Genomic DNA, 15,627 nt, shown 5'->3' with positions numbered 1-15,627 from the left:
TTTCAGATTTTCGTCAACATATAGCAACACCGCCTCCTGGAGTGCGCGTCAAAAATACTCCAAACCTCCTGAGAGCAAGTAGGTTTTACAGACATTTCAAATTAATCTTCTGTGATTCTTTAGAGATAATTGTAGTGGAGTATTAATTTATGCAAATACTTGCAGTTTTACATGGGTAATGTGTACTTTTACCACCTCTGGTAAAAGTACTTTCCATGAGGCAATGCAGTTTTACAAATAAAGATCTAATGGTAAGTAAGTATAACTGCTCTATAAAATAATGCTATATAAAGTGCTTTAGAATAAAATGATTGTCTTACAGACAAAACACCATTTAAACAGATTTTTCTTGCTTCTCTTGCGAACCTTGCTAAATTGTTGCATGCTTATTTAAAGTAGAAAACGCATAAAACCATTGCATATATGACATGCTTTATTGAAAACATCCAATTATCAATTATATTATGTCTTACTATATGCTGGTGATTTAAATATAATTAAAAGGTCTACTCTGATGGTCAGTGCAGAGGTCCCATGAATCCTTGGGCATTTCTCTTACTCTAATTTACTGCAATATTCAACTACTAGCTATAGAAAACATTAAAAACTTTATATTGTGTGTAACACACACAAACTGAGAGATAATGTGATAACGATATTAACAGAAACAAATGAATGTACTTTAGAGACAGCATGAGTCATCCAGGCCATACATTTTAAACAATAAATGTCACTAAAACATCTTGAATGTCATCAGTGACATCAATAATCACAATCCACCAATGACAATGAGGAGACAGATAAAAATCAGAGGTCGTCCATCATGGCCAACAGCTCATCTCTGTTGTTTCCACAGGGTTTATCAGGCTGTTCCTCTTGTTCTGTAAACTGTCCGGCAATGTGAGCTAGTTCAGTAGCAGCCTGTTCATCCTATACAAAACAAAACCCGAATACGTCGCTCATCAAGTGTTCATTTAAGCTGTAGGTAAATACATGCTAAACTTATCTGCAGTTTGAAGTATTTGTTCTTTACTACATTTAGTTACTTTTAGTTTACTACACTTCAGAGCAAAACATTGTACTTTTACTCCACTACATTTATCTTACAGCTTTAGTTACTTTGCAGCTGGTCCCTAATACAAAATATACTCAACAAATTTATTCTGATGTATTATTATGGGGTAACCAAGTATGTTTTTGCACCAGTAACATATTAATCATCACCCGATTAGCTCCACCTTTACCATCTACAACATTAGTCATATTTACACACTATTTCATAAGTATTAGTATAATCCAACAATTGGATACATATTTTCCATAGTGACTACTTTTACTTATAAGTAAGTAAATACATTTATAATTTATCTTTCTACTACAGGACTTTTAACTTTTAAAATCCTACATCCTATTTCTACACAATGGTGATGATGCAAAGAACATGGTATTTCCACTTGTAGTTGAGTACTTTTTTGGGCAAGTACTGCCTTCGGGTGCTTGTCATTGACTCTAGAGATTGTAACTTGTTGCAGCTCCTTTATCCTGTTATACAATCATCTGGCTTAAAAAACTAAAACAGTCCACACCATCTAGATGCACTACCTACCTGCATTGCTTGAATATTTATCACTCCAAACACGGGCTCCTCAGCTTCGTCTAAAGTTCCCCTTTTAACCAACATAAAGGTTAGGTTAGTCAGATTTAATGACTGCAGAGGATGAGTAAAGACAAGAAGAGCACTTACGCCTCCTCCTCCATTTGGTCTGTGGTAAACATGTTGATCCGAAAGCCGGTTTCAGCTCGGGGCATGTTCTCAGCCTTCATGCTGCCCATCAGACGAGCCAGCAGGTTCAGCTCCTCCTTAGCCAGAAGGTTGGTAGTGTTAGCTTTCTGCAGCACAATGGACGCCGACAGGAAGGAGACAATGTCAGAACACCTGGTCTACTGTTCATAATTATGTAATCAACATTGTAAAAGAAAAACAGCAGAAAATCAGAAAATCAGACACTGTAGTGTCTGAAAATCATTAATCTTTCAGACAAGTATATTCAGTTCAGTTTAATAAATGTTAGAAATGAAAAAAAAAAAATATAGTAAATATTTTGTTTAAAAAAATACAAAATGTATGATATTTCAAAGTAAACAGAAATAAAGGTTTGAGGATTTCTAAAACAAAAGTTCAGATTTGGCACTGTTTCTGTGGTCAATGCCAATTCTGTGGTCAATGTTTACTCTGTTGTAAAAAAGCTTGGATCTCTATGAATTGTATTTATTGATGCACACATTCATTTATTAAAGTTAATAAACATACAGCCATTGTCCACCTGTTGTAATTATGATAGTGACTCGGGTTTTTAGCAGAGTATTGCTACGTAAGTGTCATGGCTAGACTTGTGCATGGCAATCCAAAACACACCATCAGGCACCTGCAACTGAAAAAATCTAAATGGAGAGCATCATTGTTATTATTCAATGTGATTAATTAGTGAATGCTGTTAAGAAACATTGGCCCATGCTACCTTAACAGAGGAAGCTTTGGATGTTTCTGTGTCCTCAGGGTGATTCACCGTGTACCTTTTTTAAATTCATCAAACACAGAACACATCAGTGATCAATTCAGAATCTGTCCATCCATGCGTATGCTGTAGAAGCGTTTAATACATTGTACCATACACGTTTGTGCCCAGTGTGATGACTCTGTCTCCATGCAGCTCAAAAGATCCCTCTCTGATGGAGCTGCTGTAACTTCCTCCAGTGGGGAACTTGCTTCTTCTCACTTCTCTTCCCTTACTGTCAAACATCCTGTGGAAACAGGAAACAGATGATGACACCCTGGAAGATATTTCTTCTAAGCAGTCAGAGGAAAACTGTGACTAAACACAAGAATTCTGTCAAAATAAGACATGTTAGCTTATGAGTGAAACAGTTGCATCAGACATCAGTCACTTAAACCCCACGTCTTAGAATCCACTGCACTGTGTCCTTTTTGTCTTTTATTATACAATTTAAGGATGTCTGTTGCATACACATGTACATCTATTAAATTATTTCAACAGCTGCTTTATTTCAAAATAAGTAAAATCCATCCATAACAAGCTTTTATAACATTTTAGAAACATGTTTTCTATTCCAATACTACCTTTCAATCCTTTGTTGCTTATAATTGGACAACATCAAACTAAGACTCCACTACAGTGTGGAGATGGAGACATTTTATGTTTAAGTAGAGACTAAAGTGGTGGCCTACCAGCATCTACCTTCATCCCTAGAGCCAAGCAACTAATGTGGCCAACCCTGATTGAACACCTTCACCAGTTTAACCTAAATAGGCTAGACTAGGTAACCTGATTAACCCTGGGACATCTATCCCATGAGGCAATGGGCCTGATGTTGAAAGGGTAAAACCTCCATTGGGATTCTGGATTTGACTCTTGAGGAAAAGGGACACCTGGGAATAGATATAAGAAACGCCATTTGAAAAAACAAACAAACAAACATATATCATTGTCATTATATATCTATTGAGTGATAAGGCAAATAACAGACTCACGCGAACATGCATGTCTTGAACAAATATGAGCAATGTTTGTCTGAGAAGCTGGAATTCACCTTCAGATAATGATGAGTATATCTACATCAAGGAGAGACAAAACAGGTAGCACTGGCAAAATAATGTAAACTAGTAGCTGGAATGTTACTTATTGCACAGGCTGCTATGAGCAGTACCTCAATGATCTTCCTGTGTGCTTCATCCACCTGGTTCATGACCACTGGCGTGTCTTTCACAAATTGCCTGATGGTGTCAATGTGATTGTATGAGATGAGCAGCAAATCTTTCGGCCGTGGACAAAGGAAGACTTGATGCTTGAATGTCATGAGCATCAGCTCATAAAGCTACGTGTAGGAAGCAAAAGGAGAAATGCTTTAGATCTGTAGATTATAGCATCTCCAATCAATCAACATTTTTTAATTGTTTACAAAAATAATAATAAAAGCTCTAAAAATCTAACAAACATTTTGGTTTGTTAGATTTTGTTTTTGGAATTTGTCTGAATGAACTACAGAATAAATGCAAATCAGGTTTTGCCTGTTATAACTTTGATGAATATTTATAATTAGGCCGTGAGTTTAAGAATGGTTAATGCAGCTCTGAAAGAAAGTAACAAACAAATAAATAAACAATTGAAACAGAAATTACAAAAAAAAAAAGAGCAGAGGGGAGCGATAGGGAAGGTTACCAGGGCAACACAGGTCAGCATCAGCTCCGTGACAGTCTTATTTTTACTATTCAGTACATACCCTGTCCATACTGGCTGGGTTCAGCCTCATGATCGAGGCATGTGCTAACCGATTTAGCACCGTTTTCATTGTCCTATGAGAATACAACTGCTGAGGTTTGAGAAGTTCATCCATAAAGGCTTTACTAAACAAGGTCCCAACAATGTCATTTATAACTATAAATGGGGAACAGACAAAACAGAAAGTTAATTCTAAAGTGCACGAATTCCACTAAACTAAGAAAAAGCAAATTGGAAATTGTTAAGCATCACTGCCCACCCAATATCTACAATATTCCTTATTGCTTAAATGTGTCTACATTAACCTACCAAAATACTAAGTATTTTCTAGTATCTGATTCATACAGCTGTATTATGAAGCAGTACTAAAACCACAGGCGCGATCTAAGCAATACTATACTGAGTACATGAATGTACTGGTACCTCTCTTCCTGTCATTGTCTGACCAAACTCCTGCAGCCAAGAGAAGAAAGCACAGAAGGAACATAGATTTGTGTGTTGTGGTGTTGTGGTGCATCAGTAATTTGAGGTGTGTTTAGTTTATTAGCTGACATGTGACAGCTCCAGCTTGTGCACAGTAAGGGATAACTAGCAGCCAAAAGCGTACACGTCTACATAACCTGTTAGTTTTTTCTACCTTTTTCTGAGTTGTCCTCAGACGTGTTGTGAGCTTGTAGGCGCTGGTCCAGTATGTAAAGCATCTCTCCACCAAGATTAATGAAAACCAGGGGGAGAGATCTCATTGACATCTTGCAAAGACAAAGAAGAGATTAGCTACGAAGCAAAAGCAGGTGCAGAAGTGGGTGTCTGAAGCAGTTGAGCTCCTTGGAGATCAAAAGCAAAAGTCTTGTCATTTCAAAGGCATTATCTGATTGTTCCTGTTGTGAACTGCAACAGAATTGTCTTATCTGATCATGCTTCTGCAGATAACCTTTCTCTCTAAGATGCAACAGGTGGTTAGGAAGAGGATCAACAGTGGGCAGACACAAGCCTATTGGCCAGGATAAGAATCACGTGACAGCTCGGCACAGCCAACCGAATGACAAAAGGTGTTCCCTGTACTCATCATTGTATACCGTAGCACAGAAGAAGTGCATGGGATTTTGAAAAAAAATTGCTTTATTTGCTTTATTAGGAGTTAGCTGAGAAAATAAAAAGCACTTAGACAGCTGTGAGCAAATGTAGAGAATCCAGTTAGTGCAGCTGAGCACAGACTAGAGTGAAAATGTCCTTGTGGAAAATAGAAAGAAAATGTTGTTTCTACATTTGAGCTTTGATTTGATTAAACATATAGGACCATACATGTTACAAAGAAGCTTAAGGCCTGGAGGCGCCTGTGGTCAGATATTACTATCTGTGGCCAAAGTGAGGCTAGCAGTTTTTCCCATTTACATAACATGATCTCTCCTAACTATATATTTTTAAAAATTTGGAACTCCATTAGCCTTAAGAAAGGGGTCACTTTATAACAATCAGTGAATAATTAACAATACAAACAGCTTTAAAAATACTCAAAATACTAAACACAACAAATATAAAAGGGAGAAAATAAGTGAAACCCCTACATATTAATAGACTACAATGGAAGCAAAGCACAACTGTCACTTAGGCTAATAGGCTTATTTCGCATGATACAATTATAACTACTATATTATCTACATTACAATAATTCATTTACCAGCTGAACTGACACTCATGTTTTTACACGAGCGTCCACAAAGCCCCATTTTATTAAGTAAACTTAACTAAACTACCCTCTGTTCACTGCTTTTACAACACCCACGTGTCTTTGTCTTTTATCTTTTTCACTTGCTCTCATTGCAATGAAAGATTAGAGAGTAGAAACATGCAAATCTTTATGCTCACTGTTACAGTAGCAAACTGCAAAGGAGACACCTACACACTTGTCTCAGTCATATGCACAGTTATAAGGTTTTTGAGGCTAGTAAAACATTTTACACATTGATAGCTGGGACAAACATGTCAACATTTGGGAAAGAGAGACGGGCAAATCTTGACAGCATTCACTGGACTGTTGATTAGCCTGAACAACAGTTATGGAGATCCATCATTTCCTTTGGCTTTTCTCTCTTTATCTGTAAGTTAAATACATTTTTTTAAATAGCATTTTGTTTTTCTTACTGTATTTTGTTCTTCTGCATTTTTAAATCACTTAGTATGCATTGCTATGGCTTAGATAGTTCTTATAGATTCATACATTATTTCTTGTGCAGTATATTAGCTTGGTAAACAGGAACAATTTAACACTTTTTGGTAAACATTTTGGAAAAAAATTGTTAAATGAGAATATGTTTCCCCCCCCACCAGAGCTACCTCCTGTTCAGATTCAAGGACAGGTTTCAGTGATAATCCAGCCTTAGATCCATTACAATATAAACTGAATTGGATGAAGAATATAGCTGATGACACTCTAGTATCTGCTATCACAATTCCCGGAACACATGAAAGCTTATCATTATATGGAGGACCACTTGCTGTGTGTCAAGTTTGGAATTTGGACCAGCAACTTAAAGTGGGACTTCGGTATTTCGACATACATGCTGGAATTTGGTTTCCTACCCAAGAATATGTTTATATTCGGGATAGTCACTGGATGTTCTGGCAATATATTACATTTGATGAAGTTCTGAAGATAATATTCAACTTCCTGACCAACTATAACAGTGAGACTGTTCTAATGAAAGTGACACTACATGGGTTATACAAGGAGATAGTGAAAACATTGATAAACGAATTGAATGAGTATTACGGAGATAAAATATGGACTGAGTTGTCAGTGCCTACTTTGAAACAGGCACGGGGCAAGATAGTGTTTCTTCACAGTGACACATTCGATGAAGGCGCAGAAAACCAGGAATCACCTTTCTTTGAAAATGACAAGTTAATCAATGTTGAAGAGAAAATAGGGCTACTCAAGTCAGGACTCTGTGGTAAATACATTATTGTGACTGAAAGAGCACCGTCACTTCTCAACCATCCTAAGAAGTTGGCTAAAAAAGTTAACCAGCAGCTTTATGACTTTGTGGAGCAACATGAGAAAAATTCCTTAAACCAAGGCTGCCTAGGTATCTTAAGCATGAGCTTCCCCAGTGCCGATCTTATTGAAAACATCATTAATGTGAAACCATGCAAATGTGAAAAAGGGGCAAAAAAAACAAATATAGAAAATGTTAAAACGGAACAACCACTACCACCATGGCCAGATTCCAAAACAACACCCAAACCAGACACTGCAAAACCAGGGCCAGATTCTAAAACAACATGCCAAACAGCTACTGCACCACCAGGACAAGATTCAAAAGTCACACTAGAAGCAGCTACATCGCAACCTAGGACAGATTCAGAAATAATCCTGGAATTCTACATTCCACAACCTGAGCAAGATTCACAAAGAATACCGGAAGATGCAGCTGTACCATCCTCAACCGCCCCGGGTTTACACACAGCACCCAAACCAACAAGTTCACCACACGGGTTGGGTTTAGTACCAACATCACAAGTAGCCTCTGCACCACCTGGGCCAAATTCAGAAACAACATCCAGTCCAGCAACTGCACCACAAGAGCCAGATTCAAAAACAACCTGTGAAACAGCCACTGCACCACCTGGGACAGAATCAGAAACAGTATCTGAAGAATGCAAAGGACAACAAGGGTCATCGTCAGAAACAACAAGTGAAACAGCCACTGCACCACCAGGACCAGATTCAAAAGTCACACTAGAAGCAGCTACATCGCAACCTAGGAAAGATTCAGAAATAATCCTAGAATTCTACATTCCACAACCTGAGCAAGATTCAGAAAGGATACTGGAAGATGCAGCTGTACCATCCTCAACTGGCCCAGGTTTACACACAACACACAAACTAACAAGTTCACCACACGGGTTGGGTTTAGTAGCAACATCAGAAGTACCCTCTGCACCACCTGGGCCCGATTCAAAAACAACCTGCGAAACGGCCACTGCACCACCTGGGATAGAATCAGAAACAGTATCTGAAGAATGCAAAGCACAACAAGGGTCATCGTCAGAAACAACAACAACTGAAGCAGCTTCTGAAATACCTGGCCCAGATTCAGACAGCACACCTGAAGTCACCACTACACCACCTGTAGCATATTCTATAACAACAGTTGGAACAGCCAGTGCAACCACTGGGACAAATTCAGAAACAACACCCGAACCACCCTCTGCACCACAAGAGCCAGATTCGAAAACAACCTGCGAAACACCCGCTTCACCACCTGGGACAGAATCAGAAACAGTATCTGAAGAATGCAAAGCACAACAAGGGTCATCGTCAGAAACAACAACTGAAACAGCCACTGCACCACCAAGACAAGATTCAGAAGTCACACTAGAAGCGGCTACATCGCAGCCTAGGAAAGATTCAGAAATAATCCTGGAATTCTACATTCCACAACCTGAGCAAGATTCAGAAAGAATACTGGAAGATGCAGCTGTACAATCCTCAACTGGCCCAGGTTTACACACAACACCCAAACTAACAAGTTCACCACACGGGTTGGGTTTAGTAGCAACATCACAAGTAGCCTCTGCACCACCTGGGCCAAATTCAGAAACAACACCCAAACCAGCAACTACACCACAAGAGCCAGATTCAAAAACAACCTGTGAAACAGCCACTGCACCACCTGGGACAGAATCAGAAACAGTATCTGAAGAATGCAAAGCACAACAAGGGTCATCGTCAGAAACAACAACTGAAGCAGCTTCTGAAATACCTGGCCCAGATTCAGATAGCACACCTGAAGTCACCACTACACCACCTGTAGCATATTCTATAACAACAGTGGGAGCAGCCACTGCAACCACTGGGACAAATTCAGAAACAACACCCGAACCCCCCTCTGCACCACAAGAGCCAGATTCGAAAACAACCTGCGAAACACCCGCTTCACCACCTGGGACAGAATCAGAAACAGTATCTGAAGAATGCAAAGCACAACAAGGGTCATCGTCAGAAACAACAACTGAAACAGCCACTGCACCACCAGGACCAGATTCAAAAGTCACACAAGAAGCAGCTACATCGCAACCTAGGAAAGATTCAGAAATAATCCTGGAATTCTACATTCCACAACCTGAGCAAGATTCAGAAAGAATACCGGAAGATGCAGCTGTACAATCCTCAACTGACCCAGGTTTACACACAACACCCAAACCAACAAGTTCACCACACGGGTTGGGTTTAGTAGCAACATCACAAGTAGCCTCTGCACCACCTGGGCCAAATTCAGCAACAACACCCAAACCAGCAACTACACCACAAGAGCCAGATTCAAAAACAACCTGTGAAACAGCCACTGCACCACCTGGGACAGAATCAGAAACAGTATCTGAAGAATGCAAAGCACAACAAGGGTCATCGTCAGAAACAACAACAACTGAAGCAGCTTCTGAAATACCTGGCCCAGATTCAGACAGCACACCTGAAGTCACCACTACACCACCTGTAGCATATTCTATAACAACAGTTGGAGAAGCCACTGCAACCACTGGGACAAATTCAGAAACAACACCCGAACCACCCTCTGCACCACAAGAGCCAGATTCGAAAACAACCTGCGAAACACCTGCTTCACCACCTGGGACAGAATCAGAAACAATATCTGAAGAATGCAAAGCACAACAAGGGTCATCGTCAGAAACAACAACTGAAACAGCCACTGCACCACCAGGACCAGATTCAAAAGTCACACAAGAAGCAGCTACATCGCAACCTAGGAAAGATTCAGAAATAATCCTGGAATTCTACATTCCACAACCTGAGCAAGATTCAGAAAGAATACCAGAAAATGTAGCTATACAATCCTCAACTGACCCAGGTTTACACACAACACCCAAACCAACAAGTTCACCACACGGGTTGGGTTTAGTAGCAACATCACAAGTAGCCTCTGCACCACCTGGGCCAAATTCAGCAACAACACCCAAACCAGCAACTACACCACAAGAGCCAGATTCAAAAACAACCTGTGAAACAGCCACTGCACCACCTGGGACAGAATCAGAAACAGTATCTGAAGAATGCAAAGCACAACAAGGGTCATCGTCAGAAACAACAACAACTGAAGCAGCTTCTGAAATACCTGGCCCAGATTCAGACAGCACACCTGAAGTCACCACTACACCACCTGTAGCATATTCTATAACAACAGTTGGAGAAGCCACTGCAACCACTGGGACAAATTCAGAAACAACACCCGAACCACCCTCTGCACCACAAGAGCCAGATTCGAAAACAACCTGCGAAACACCTGCTTCACCACCTGGGACAGAATCAGAAACAATATCTGAAGAATGCAAAGCACAACAAGGGTCATCGTCAGAAACAACAACTGAAACAGCCACTGCACCACCAGGACCAGATTCAAAAGTCACACAAGAAGCAGCTACATCGCAACCTAGGAAAGATTCAGAAATAATCCTGGAATTCTACATTCCACAACCTGAGCAAGATTCAGAAAGAATACCAGAAAATGTAGCTATACAATCCTCAACTGACCCAGGTTTACACACAACACCCAAACCAACAAGTTCACCACACGGGTTGGGTTTAGTAGCAACATCACAAGTAGCCTCTGCACCACCTGGGCCAAATTCAGCAACAACACCCAAACCAGCAACTACACCACAAGAGCCAGATTCAAAAACAACCTGTGAAACAGCCACTGCACCACCTGGGACAGAATCAGAAACAGTATCTGAAGAATGCAAAGCACAACAAGGGTCATCGTCAGAAACAACAAGTAAAACAGCCACTGCACCACCAGGCTCAGACTCACAAAAAACATCTAGCGCAGCACCTTCAGAACCTGTGCCACATATTGAAACAACACCTGAAGCAGCTTCTGAAACATCTGGCCCAGATTCAGACATCACACCTGAAGTCACCACTACACCACCTGCACCAAATTCTATAACAACAGTTGTAGCAGCCACTGCACCACCTGGGCCAAATTCAGAAACAACATCCAGTCCAGCAACTGCACCACAAGAGCCAGATTCAAAAACAACCTGTGAAACAGCCACTGCACCACCTGGGACAGAATCAGAAACAGTATCTGAAGAATGCAAAGCACAACAAGGGTCATCGTCAGAAACAACAACTGAAGCAGCTTCTGAAATACCTGGCCCAGATTCAGATAGCACACCTGAAGTCACCACTACACCACCTGTAGCATATTCTATAACAACAGTTGGAACAGCCAGTGCAACCACTGGGACAAATTCAGAAACAACACCCGAACCACCCTCTGCACCACAAGAGCCAGATTCTAAAACAACCTGCGAAACACCCGCTTCACCACCTGGGACAGAATCAGAAACAGTATCTGAAGAATGCAAAGCACAACAAGGGTCATCGTCAGAAACAACAACTGAAACAGCCACTGCACCACCAGGACCAGATTCAAAAGTCACACAAGAAGCAGCTACATCGCAACCTAGGAAAGATTCAGAAATAATCCTGGAATTCTACATTCCACAACCTGAGCAAGATTCAGAAAGAATACCGGAAGATGCAGCTGTACAATCCTCAACTGGCCCAGGTTTACACACAACACCCAAACCAACAAGTTCACCACACGGGTTGGGTTTAGTAGCAACATCACAAGTAGCCTCTGCACCACCTGGGCCAAATTCAGAAACAACATCCAGTCCAGCAACTGCACCACAAGAGCCAGATTCAAAAACAACCTGTGAAACAGCCACTGCACCACCTGGGACAGAATCAGAAACAGTATCTGAAGAATGCAAAGCACAACAAGGGTCATCGTCAGAAACAACAAGTAAAACAGCCACTGCACCACCAGGCTCAGACTCACAAAAAACATCTAGCGCAGCACCTTCAGAACCTGTGCCACATATTGAAACAACACTTGAAGCAGCTTCAGAAATACCTGGCCCAGATTCAGACATCACACCTGAAGTCACCACTGCACCACCTGGGCCAAATTCTATAACAACAGTTGAAGCAACCACTGCACCACCTGGGCCAAATTAAGAAATAACATCCAGTTCAGCAACTGCGACACCTGTGCCAGATGTCAAAACACCACCTTAAGCAGCTTCTGGAATACTTGGCCCTGAGAGAACAACCAGATGACAATAAAACTAAACGTCAACACTGTTTTAAACTGTGCTTAAAAACAGGTTTAGTGAGTATAAATGAGGTGAAGTAGTTAAAAATCTGTTTCCAGATGAGCATGAGCAAATAGATAGTGTTGCTGATGTTCAAACATAAACAAATTGGGTAATTAGGTACCAGGTATAAATTAACAGTGATAATTAAAAAAAATGTATATAAGAAAGTTGCAGAGTGATGACTCAGGACAGAAAATCTGCTGATGTTAAGTAATTATTCTGGGGGAAAAATGACGTACAGTTTGTTTTCATGATGATTTGTCTAATCAATAAACAATAATATGCTTATCACTGAAACTCTGCCTGTGCCTGTTTGTCGTCAAATCTAATTTGACATTTTTTAACATTTTTTGTAATAATGTAGCACATCTGGCATAAATTTAATAAATCACTTTCAGCAATAGTAGAGGGAATGTACCTTATTGTACAAACTGTTATGAGTGTTACTGCGAGTGCTTCATTCACTTTCTATGATTCTATGAGCATCAAAAGTCTTTTGGCTGTGAACAAAAGAAGACTTGACACTTGAATGTCATGAGCATCAACTCATAAAGCTACAAGTAGGAAGCAAAAAGGAAAATTACTTTAGATCTATAGTTTAAATTATCTCCTGTCAGACTACGAAAAACGTAAACGGTTTGCTCTATTTTGATATATGTCTTAATAAACTGCACGGTGTAACGTTTTTCATATTTATTAATTATTTATTAATGAATGAGTTTAAGGATGGTTACCATAAAAAAAAAAACTAATTGTACCTGCCATTCAAAAACTGGGATTTACTCTAAATCTTAATCTATTAATCTTAGATTTTGACACAGTTGATACAGTTATTGGTCTACTTATGTAGACCCAAATCACATGGAGTGAGCTTGAGGTTTGGGGGACTTTTCGTAATCTAGCCAAAGCCCCTTTTTTATTTGCCAAATCCCCCTGCTTTGTTAGCAACTAACATGTCACTGTTTATGACACCTTTTAACATAGGGCAGTGCTGCCCACCCAATATCTAAAATATTCATCATAGCGTAATGGTACCTACTTTAAGTATCTGATTGATCCAGCTGTATTATGAAGCAGTACTAAAACTATCTCACAACCCTCGTCAGTTCGTCCAAGTTACAGATAACTGTAGTATTACAGGCTCGATGTAAACAATACTATACTGAGTACATGAATGTACTGGTACCTCTCGTCCTGTCATTGTCTGACCAAACTCCTGCAGCCAAGAGAAGAAAGCACAGAAGGAACATAGATTTGTCTGTTGTGGTGTTGTGGTGCATCAGTAATTTGAGATGTGTTTAGTTTATTAGCTGACATGTGACAGTTCCAGCTTGTGCACAGTAAGGGATAACTAGCAGCCAAAAGCGTACACGTCTACATAACCTTTTAGTTTTTTCTACCTTTTTCTGAGTTGTCCTCAGACGTGTTGTGAGCTTGTAGGCGCTGGTCCAGTATGTAAAGCATCTCTCCACCAAGATTAATGAAAACCAGGGGGAGAGTTCTCATTGACATCTTGCAAAGACAAAGAAGAGATTAGCTACGAAGCAAAAGCAGGTGCAGAAGTGGGTGTCTGACATGACCTTTACCAGCTGAATTGACATTATTTTATTTTTTTTACACCTACATATTGTGTATACTTACTGAATGTTTGCATTTACGTACATATATTATTGAGTGTTCACAGAAATCTACATTACAATAATTAATTTACCAGCTGAACTGACACTCATGTTTTTACACGAGCGTCCACAAAGCCCCATTTTATTAAGTAAACTGGTCTGATACCCTCTGTCCATTGCTTTTACAATACCCATGTGTCTTTGTCTTTTATCTTTTTCACTTGCTCTCATTGCAATGAAAGATTAGAGAGTAGAAACATGCAAATCTTTATGCTCACTGTTACAGTAGCAAACTGCAAAGGAGACAACTACACACTTGTCTCAGTCATATGCACAGTTATAAGGTTTTTGAGGCTAGTAAAACATTTTACACATTGATAGCTGGGACAAACATGTCAACATTTGGGAAAGAGAGACAGGCAAATCTTGACAGCATTCACTGGACTATTGATTAGCCTGCACAACAGTTATGGAGATCCATCATTTCCTTTGGCTTTTCTCTCTTTATCTGTAAGTTAAATACATTTTTTTTAAAATAGCATTGTGTTTTTCTTACTGTATTTTGTTGTACTGCATTTTTAAATCACTTGGTATGCATTGTTATATCTTTAATATTTCCTATATATTTATATATGTTTTTTAATGTACAGTATATTAGCTTGGTAAAGAGGAACAGTTTTTTGAAAACATTATAAATGAGAATATGTTTCCCCCCCCACCAGAGCTACCTCCTGTTCAGATTCAAGGACAGGTTTCAGTGATAATCCAGCCTTAGATCCATTACAATATAAACTGAATTGGATGGGGAATATAACTAATGACACTCTAGTATCTGCTATCACAATTCCCGGAACACATGAAAGCTTATCATTATATGGAGGACCACTTGCTGTGTGTCAAGTTTGGAATTTGGACCAGCAACTTAAAGGGGGACTTCGGTATTTCGACATACATGCTGGAATTTGGTTTTCTACCCAAGAATATGTTTATATTCGGGATAGTCACTGGATGTTCTGGCAATATATTACATTTGATGAAGTTCTGAAGATAATATTCAACTTCCTGACCAACTATAACAGTGAGACTGTTCTAATGAAAATGACACTACATGGGTTATACAAGGCAAAAGTCAAAGCACTGATGAAGAAATTGAATGAGAAGTACGGAGATAAAATATGGACTGAGTTGTCTGTGCCTACTTTGAAACAGGCACGGGGCAAGATAGTGTTTCTTCACAGTGACACATTTGATGAAGGAGCAGAAAACCATTATTCACTTTTCTTTAAAAAGGACAAGTTAATCAATGTTGAAGAGAAAATAAGGCTACTCAAGTCAGGACTCTGTGGTAAATACATTATTGTGACTGAAAGAGCAGCATCACTCCTCAAAAAACCTAAGAAGTTGGCTAAAAAAGTTAACCAGCAGCTTTATGACTTTGTTGAGCAACATAAAAGAAGTTCCTTAAACCAAGGCTGCCTAGGTATCTTAAGCATGAGCTTCCCCAGTGCCGATCTTATTGA

General features: G+C 39.6%; 2 protein-coding genes across 2 annotated transcripts; one reads left to right on the top strand and one right to left on the bottom strand.

The window, feature by feature from the left end:
• Nucleotides 1-437: 437 nt before the first annotated feature.
• oscp1a (organic solute carrier partner 1a) lies at nucleotides 438-14,056 on the bottom strand. Its single transcript, XM_067495730.1, has 11 exons — nucleotides 13,889-14,056; nucleotides 4,722-4,751; nucleotides 4,300-4,454; nucleotides 3,727-3,894; nucleotides 3,551-3,631; nucleotides 3,345-3,448; nucleotides 2,674-2,802; nucleotides 2,520-2,574; nucleotides 1,745-1,890; nucleotides 1,607-1,667; nucleotides 438-930 (listed from the first exon to the last, which is right to left on the bottom strand). Exons 1-11 carry the CDS (start codon nucleotides 13,998-14,000, stop codon nucleotides 808-810), a joined length of 1,164 nt encoding a protein of 387 aa, XP_067351831.1. The 5' UTR covers nucleotides 14,001-14,056; the 3' UTR covers nucleotides 438-807.
• Nucleotides 5,976-12,917, top strand: LOC137117952 (uncharacterized). The gene is made up of 2 exons (XM_067495713.1): nucleotides 5,976-6,396; nucleotides 6,627-12,917. Exons 1-2 carry the CDS (start codon nucleotides 6,356-6,358, stop codon nucleotides 12,346-12,348), a joined length of 5,763 nt encoding a protein of 1,920 aa, XP_067351814.1. The 5' UTR covers nucleotides 5,976-6,355; the 3' UTR covers nucleotides 12,349-12,917.
• Nucleotides 14,057-15,627: the final 1,571 nt, after the last annotated feature.

This window comes from Channa argus, chromosome 1 (assembly GCF_033026475.1).
Source record: "Channa argus isolate prfri chromosome 1, Channa argus male v1.0, whole genome shotgun sequence".
Taxonomy (NCBI): Eukaryota; Metazoa; Chordata; class Actinopteri; order Anabantiformes; family Channidae; genus Channa; species Channa argus.
The sequence above is the reverse complement of the archived record's forward strand: the minus strand, read 5'-3'. Positions and strand labels throughout refer to the sequence as shown.